The sequence below is a fragment of the Mus caroli genome, chromosome 4, assembly GCF_900094665.2.
Source record: "Mus caroli chromosome 4, CAROLI_EIJ_v1.1, whole genome shotgun sequence".
Classification (NCBI taxonomy): Eukaryota; Metazoa; Chordata; class Mammalia; order Rodentia; family Muridae; genus Mus; species Mus caroli.
In genome coordinates this window covers 139,631,542-139,640,022 of record NC_034573.1, presented here as the reverse complement: position 1 = coordinate 139,640,022, position 8,481 = coordinate 139,631,542, and the positions used below count along the sequence as shown (strand labels likewise).

At 45.6% G+C, this 8,481-nt stretch overlaps 1 protein-coding gene across 1 annotated transcript in view; it reads left to right on the top strand.

The window, feature by feature from the left end:
* The window catches only part of Slc25a33 (solute carrier family 25 member 33), a 29,783-nt gene that overhangs the window by 15,570 nt on the left and 5,732 nt on the right, over positions 1-8,481 (top strand). Inside the window, exons 3-6 of the mRNA XM_021160437.1 lie at positions 1,100-1,177; positions 3,168-3,268; positions 4,575-4,641; positions 7,798-8,078. Coding sequence (XP_021016096.1) covers positions 1,100-1,177; positions 3,168-3,268; positions 4,575-4,641; positions 7,798-8,078 — 527 coding nt within the window. The remainder of the gene's footprint in view (positions 1-1,099; positions 1,178-3,167; positions 3,269-4,574; positions 4,642-7,797; positions 8,079-8,481) is intronic.

The following is an 8,481-nucleotide window of genomic DNA, read 5'->3' as shown; positions in this document are numbered from 1 at the left end:
CTTAGAAGTATTACACACATGTAACCCAGTACTTAGAAGTATTACACACATGTAACCCAGTACTTAGAAGTATTACACACATGTAACCCAGTACTGAGAAGTATTACACACATGGAACCCAGTACTTAGAAGTATTACACACATGTAACCCAGTACTGAGAAGTATTAGTCACATGTAACCCAGTACTTAGAAGTATTACACACATGTAACCCAGTACTTAGAAGGCTGAAGCAGGAGCATAGCAAGTTAGAAACTAGCCTGGACTACGTAGTGAGACTGTTTGCAGAAATAATAAAATCATAATAATATGGTGGGGCCCAGGTTGTAGAAACCTGAACCTGGAGTCTCCTGCATACAAGGTAAGTGTGAGTGTATATCTTAAGCCAGGGGTTTGCTGCCCTGAACTCACTGTGTAGTCTGGGCAGACCTTGAACATGTGATCTTTCTGTCTCAGCCTCCTGAGAAGGCGAGATTTCAGACTGAAGTAAGAGGAACTGAGAATTCGTCGGGTGTGGTGGCGCTCGCCTTTAATCCCAGCACTCGGGAGGCAGAGGCAGGTGGAGTTCGAGGCCAGCCTGATCCACAAAGTGAGTTCCAGGACAGCCAGGGCTACACAGAGAAACCCTGTCTCGAAAAAACAAAAACAAAAACAAAAAAACAAAAGAGGAACTGAGAAACAGGATCAGAGCTTTCTTTCCTAGACAGCGTTTGTAGCATTCCTGTCTGACTCTACAGCCTTCTGATGTTATAGTCTACAGAGGGAAGGAAGAGTCAGGGGGCTTCTAAACACTTTATTCCTTCAGGGCCACACTGTGAGGGTTGGCTTCTTATTGCCTTCCTCGGAGGTCTTGGCTTGATTTTGAGACAGCCTCATGTAGCCCAGCTAGCCTCAGACTCTATATAGCCAGAGATGACTCTGAACTTGTCATCTTCCCGCTCCCACCTCCCCAGGGCTGTGATTACAGGTCTATGCCGCTGCACCCTGTTTGTTCTGATGATACACTAGCGCTTCACATTCTCTAAACACTCACCAAAGCAGCCACCTCTGCAGCTATCGAAATCAAAAAGATTCTAAAGTGATGTCTCTTTCCTACTCAGATCAATCCTGGAAAAGGAGGGACCAAAGTCACTCTTTAGAGGCCTGGGTCCAAATTTGGTTGGAGTTGCACCATCAAGGTAAGCATATAACTGCCAAGGGAGTGAGCGAGCTCCCAGTTGTGCAGTGGAGTGACACTGCTGAATGGCTGTTTGTTTTGCCTAACCAAGTCTGACGTGAAGAAGCAGAGGCAACCGTGGGTTCCAGTCTCTGTAAGGGAGAGTTTCTTCCCTTGAGTGTGCTGTGGACCAGTCCCTGGGTGTGGAAATGCCCAGGGTTATAGTGCACACAGATCCCTGTCATCGGCTTTCTTAGCAAGATGACTTCCAGGTGACTCATAGGAACATTAGTCTGAAGGAATTCCAAAGGCGCCTAGGGTTTACTTTCTATAACATTACATCCTTGGATTTATTTTATTTATTTATTTATTTTTGGTTTTTTGAGACAGGGTTTCTCTGTGTAGCCCTGACTGTCCTGGAACTCACTTTGTAGACCAGGCTGGCCTCGAACTCAGAAATCCGCCTGTCTCTGCCTCCCGAGTGCTGGGGTTAAAGGCATGTGCCACCACACCCAGCTATTTTATTTTTTAAGATTTATTTATTTATTTAATATATGTACGTAGCCTGTAGCTGTCTTCAGACACACCAGAAGAGGGCATCTGATCCCATTACAGATGGTTGTGAGCTACCACGTGGGTGCTGGGATTTGAACTTAGGTTCTCTGGAAGAGCAGTCAGTGTTCTCAACCACTGGGCCATCTCTCCAGCTCATTGTCCTTGGTTTTTTAATTCTTTTTAAAGGCTTCGTAGAATCACACTATCCCTGCACGGAAAACTGTTGTCTCCATTCACCTTATTGATGAGAATACTGGTCACTTTCCAAATGTTTATTATCCATGCATAGATAGTGTCTCTGGATGAAGTCATGGGCAGTGCTAATAGACAGGAACTGTGTGTATAAAAAGGTCAAGTGGCAGTGCTGTCACGGGCCAAAGTCCTCTAATGATAGACTTTAAAGGGTTTCGTTGCCTTTTCTATTTTGAAATCTGGCCAAATTCCAGTGCTTTATTCTATAAAATAAGATTGTTTGCTTGTTTAGATAGACGATAAAGAGGTTTTCATCAAAAGGTTGTATATCTCAGAGTTACTCAAGTGGAAGAACAGAGAGAAGAGTAGAACAACAAAGGGTTGCACTGATTAGAACTTGCCCCTGTGGGAAATCTGTTACTTTTCTCCAATCCTGGTTTCTTGGAAGGCCAAATGACTTGGTAACAGGAATGGCAACTTCGGCACAAATGATTACTACCACCGCTGCCACCTCCAGCACCACTGCCGTCCCATCTCCCTTTCTTTCTTTTTTGTTGGGATATGGTACCAGAATTTAGTCCAAACCAGTGGCCTCCTGGGATCCTGTTCAGCAGTAGTCAGGATCCTTAGTTGATCCTTAGATTCTGTGATTGACCTGCTGTTCAGCAGAGGCAAAGAGAAGCAGCGCTCCTGCATCGCAGAGGTGAAGCACACCTCCCAAGTCACTGCAGTCAGTTCACAAGATGAACACAAGATGAAAGCAGAGCTCATTAAACAGTGCACCTGTAAAATGACAGTCTGCACTCCCACTCAGATGATTAGCATTCATCCAGAATAAAGAATGTGAAAAGAGCCAGGCAGTGATGGCCTACACCTTCATCCCAGCACTCTGGAGGCAGAGGCAGGTGGATCTATGAGTTTGAGGCCAGCCTGGTCTACAGAGTGAGTTCTAGGATAGCCAGAACAACACAGAGAAACTCTGTCTCAACAAACAAACAGACAGAGTGTGAAAGGACTTTTATGTGTGTTACCAAAAATCTTATTTCCTCTGTTATCCTGGCCATGGCTGTCAGCACTTAATTTCTGGAAGGCATGAACATCCAGGTGCAGTGGCAGCCTGGGTGTGAGTCCAGCCTCTTGTTTCCTTGCTGGCTAAGATTGTTACTCTCTTCTGTGGTCTCCTCTTTGGGATAGATGGTGCAGAGGGACCTGTATACTTTAAAGTGCAGTAATGCTTTAATGGTGTTCTCTTTTTGTCCTACCAGGGCTGTGTACTTTGCATGTTATTCCAAAGCCAAAGAGCAATTCAATGGCATCTTCGTGCCTAATAGCAATACTGTGCACATTCTCTCAGCTGGCTCTGCAGGTATGTTCCCTAGTGAGTGTTGTTTCGTCTTGCTTTCTTTTTTTTTCTTTCCAGGAATTAGATGTTAACTCCCTGCCTCTTTTGACCCTAAAACCATTTTTAAAGCTTTGTATTGGAGTTTGTAGAACATGACTATTAGCAGTTTATAAACAGATTTTACTTTTCTGTTCTTCATCTTCCTGATTTCCCTATTGAGTTGTAATGTGGAGTGAGAGCTGCTTTCTTCCTGATTCCCCAAGGTATCTGGGGTGCATCTGCCCTGCACAGCTCACTTGCACAGCAAGAATCAGGGTTTTATGTGTTGTGTGGTACTTGAGGCTGTACCTAAGGCCCTATGCCTCCAGATGGTCCGTTCTCTTCTGAGGAAGTCCCCACTGCAGAGCTTGCCCCAGGGAGTGTTTGTGAGAAAGCACTGGCTCCTAAATTGCTAGGAGAAGCCTCTGCCCTTCTACACAGAGGCTTCTGTCCATTTAAATCTAACAGAATGTTTAGAGAATTTAGACTAGCATTTTAGAATTTCTTCCTTCTGCTAACAGCCTGCAATGTGTCCACACCAATTTCCTTTGTTACTCTCAATAAAATTACTAACCCAGGTTCTGATCTTTAGTCAGAGAAAAGCAATATTAAGCAAACTTCTTAACACAAGAACAGTGATTTCCCCTTAATACTGAGCCCCGAGAAGGACAGTGGACCATTCCAAATCAGGTTGTGCCATGGCGAATTAGCCGTAATCCAGACCCTGTTAATCGGCTTTGTAATGCTTGTAAAATTAACCCAGAGGAACCCTGGGTAAAGGAAGCACGCCTTGAAGGAGCTTTTCAAGCCAGTGACCTCATTAATATGTAGAGGATACTAGCTGTTAGAGGAGAGCTGAGCATTGAGGTTTGGGACTGATCCAGTGTGTAAAAATGCTGCCAAAGGCAGACCAAAATAATGATTCCTGTGGGCCAATGGGCTTTTAATGTTTTTGTCCTTATATTTCCAAGTTTGAATTCAGGTAACGGAAGATTTAACATCCTTATTCAGGGTTAGCTATGAGTACAGATGAGCATGTTTAAAAACAAATTATCTCTGGACCTGCAGCTTCTAAGTTGGAATTTCAGATAGTTTTTGCCCTAGGATTGAAATGAACCGAAGTGATAGCACCACCTAGAGGCCAGAAGGACTGTGCTTGGTGGCGGCGGCAGCTGTGGCACGGATAGAGAGCAATTAACCCACTGCTTCTGCGCCCAGCCGTGCGGCCATTGCATCGGGATTGCATTCGCAAACACTGGCTATATCAGTGATGACTGTTTTTTCCCTCCAGCTTTTGTCACAAATACCTTAATGAATCCTATTTGGATGGTTAAAACGAGGATGCAGCTAGAACGCAAGTAAGTCAACAGTTCCTTCAGTACCCGGAGTCTCCCTGCTGTGCTGTGGACGGGAAGTAGGAGCCCTTAGCTGTCTGCCCTGGATTTCTCTCCATGCATATGTAGAAATGTCATTTGAGATCTATCCTGACAGCATTGTGGGGGGAGGAGCCCCAGAGAGCAAGGGAAGATGTACAGAAGGGCCTCTCCATGGTCCCAGCTTCCTTCCTGGGTGTTCCTCTCTGGGGTTCTTTGTGGAGCCCACTGTCAGGAGGGATGCTGTAAACTCCGCAGAGGCCTGGCTGTCCAGCCAGGACACCAGCGAGGGCACTTTGGACCTAGCCCCCGATGTCTCTGGTGTCCGTCCTGAATCTAAGCTGGAGTTCTTAATCGTGTTCCTTGAGTATTCTGATGGAACCTGCAAAATGTTTGGACTTTGGTTTTTGTTGAGACAGGGTCTTGCTGTGTAGTTCAGGCTGCTTCAAATTTACAGTCTTGCTGTCTCAAGCCTCCCCAGGCCTAGGCCTATTACCCTCGTCTAGAGTCAGGTTTTAAGGAAATAGAAACCAATTGAAATGAATTCATCAAATTTTAAAAACTTGTGATACAGTAATAATGATTCTTTTATATGTAAATCATATTTCTCAGCAGGCCAGCAACACCTGTGACTTTTCAAAGAACCAAGTATACTAAATAATGCCTTTTAATGTTCTGATGAATGTGGCAGAAAAATGTTTCTGTTTGTGTAAGACCACAGCTACTATTTCTGTGGGCTGCCACCCACACTCATACTTCTTGAAGGAATGCTAATTTCCAGTAGAAATTTGGGCTCTCCCAGGCTAAGTTTAAGGAACTGCTTGTATTGTGCTGTGTGGCCCAGCAATGTGAACCCTGGAAACACTAGCAGGCTCATCTTCCCTCCAGCTTCCTCTGAGGGAGAGGGGGAAGGCTGAGGTATACCTGCAGGGTGAAGGAGGAACCTGTCTGGCTCATCATCCTCGTGCCCATGCATGCCCTGATGAGGGTTTCCTGTCGCCACAGTCCATCTGCCTTCTGAAGTGCTTGCTAGAATCCTATGACAAGGGTCAGTTACTTCCAGGGTAACTCTTAAGTCCTGGCCCAAGCATTGAGACAGTTCTTTGTAGTTTCCAAAAATGCTGTGTGTGTCCTACATGTCCATGTTCCTGAGTGTCCAGTCCCTTGCCCCTCTTAACTATTGTGCTTCAGGCTTCTGGCCAGCCTTGTCTCCTGGAAGCCTCTGGCCTCACCTCAGAGCCAAATGTTCACAGTGTTCTGATATCACCGGTGGTTAGCAACAGATAAATGCATCTGTTGACCGAGGCCCTTTCTAATGCTTAGGACGTTTTAGACCTTTATTTAGGTGAGATCTGTGAATATCTGTGAGTATATATTGTTCCAGTGGTTGCCCCGGAAATTGGTCATGCCTTCCACCTTATAGCAGTACAGTCAATCAGCAAATAAGATTATAGTCTGGTGGGACAAGAGGTGTGAGGTGTCCAGCACTCTGGAGAATCCATAGTACACTGTAGGCTGGGTGGAGAGAATAGGAGAGCCTCTTGAGGCGGTGGCAGCTCCCACACTCTTCAAAGGAGCCAGCTGCAGGGATGGGGGGCAGGCACACAAAAAGGTTTGAGCAAGTAAACAGTTAATTCAAGTACAGGAGTTTAGTGATTTAGCTTAAATCTCCTCTCTCTCTCTGAGACAGGATTACTCTCTCTGGGGTTACAGGCATGAGCCACTGTTTATACTCTTGGTTCTAGGATCAACACCACTTTACTCTGTAAAACAACTAGTCTTCGTTGCCTCTCAAGCAGAGGACACCGTGTTATCAACAAGAGGAATGTGTGTAAAAGAAACAACAAAAGATGACTTCTGTTAATTTCCTTATAAAGTGAGCACAGAGACATAAGAATACTGAAAAACAGAGCATCTCCGGGTTACTATTTTTTTTTAAAAGATCAAGGCAGGAGTTCTGACTGACCCATCATGGGCTGGAGAGCTGTGTCACTGCTCAGTTCCCAACACCACACCAGCCTGTATTGTAGTTCCAGGGAAACTAATGCCTGCTGTGCATGTACACACACACACACAAATACACAATAGATACTTAAAAGTGAATGAGTAAAAGTATCAGGAAATGTACCTAGATTAAAATTCCATATGGGAGCCGGGCGTGGTGGCGCACGCCTTTAATCCCAGCACTCGGGAGGCAGAGGCAGGCGGATTTCTGAGTTCGAGGCCAGCCTGGTCTACAAAGTGAGTGCCAGGACAGCCAGGGCTACACAGAGAAACCCTGTCTCGAAAAACCAAAAAAAAAAAAAAAAAAATTCCATATGGGGCTGAAGAGATGGCTCAGTGGTTAAGAGCACTGATTGCTCTTCCAGAGGTCCTGAGTTCAATTCCTAGCAACCACATGGTGGCTCACAACCATCTGTAATGAGATACAATGCCCTCTTCTGATGTGTCTGAAGACAGCAACAGTGTACTCATAGAAATAAACAAATCCTTTTTTAAAAATCCCATATGACAAAACTAAGAAGAAATGTATGTGTAAACACATATAAACATATGTGTGTATATAATATGTTGTTGTTTTTCAAGGCCCTGGGTTCAGGCCTTAGCATGAACACAGATCACACTCCAGAGAGCAGTAGAAAGAGGGAGCCATTGGCCCGGCAGATAGCTCAGTGGTAAGCTCTTGTCTACAAAGCCCTGAGTGTAATCCCCAGTAAACCAGAAGGAAGACTGCAGCAACCTTTCCCCTTGGCATTCTCTCCTGTGTCATGGTGTTTGACCTTGTCTGCTTTCTGCTTAGCTTCCTTGTGTCTTCACAGCTATCCTCATGATGTGTATGCACCACACGGATGATTCCAAATGTTCCTCTGACAAGTGTTGTAGTGTTGTCTTCCATTAGCATTTTCTAAAATTGGGTCAGAGGCTATAAGCCTGCTTCAGGGACTATAGATTCAGGTGCCATCTGTTATATGACCTGTCAGGTTTCTCAGCTAATTGAACTGGCCTCACAGTGGGCCAGAGGTCAGGTGGCCTCAGAACAAGGACAGGTTTCTTGTCCTGTGTGGTTTCTGTGTCATAGCTGATCCCCTTTATGATTTGGTGTGGTACATCTCTCAGTGTGTGTTGTTGATCCTCCGACAGGGTAAGGGGCTGCAAGCAGATGAACACACTCCAGTGTGCTCGGCGTGTGTACCAGACAGAAGGCGTCCGCGGCTTCTATAGAGGGCTGACCGCCTCCTACGCTGGGATCTCGGAGACAATCATCTGCTTTGCTATTTATGAGAGCTTAAAGAAGTGTTTGAAGGACGCTCCGATCGTCTCCTCCACAGATGGAGCTGAGAAAAGTTCCTCTAGCTTCTTTGGACTCATGGCGGCTGCTGCTGTTTCTAAGGGATGTGCCTCCTGCATCGCTTACCCACACGGTATGTGCTTCTCTTTTTGCCTGGAGCAGTGAAACAGTTGTTGGCTTTGTCATTTGTCACTGTGTAGACTGAAATACAAACATAGATTGGGTGTCCCTTACCTGAAACACCTGGGACAGGAAATGCAGAGATTTCCAGCGTGGGGCATGGTAAGCATGGTGAGCATGTCTGATCTGGCCAAGGTGACGCTCTAGACTTTCAGATTGGAGATGCTCACTCTGTCCCTGCAGGGCAGAGCGACACAAGTCATGTGAATGGTGGCCTACTCTACCTTGCTCGGCTCCATCTCAGTGTCACAAAGGTTTGCTGAGCCAAAATGGGGGTCACTGAACCTTTGTTTTCAAAGAAGCCTATCTTAGTCAGGGTTTTACTGCTGTGAACAGACACCATGACCAAGGCAAGT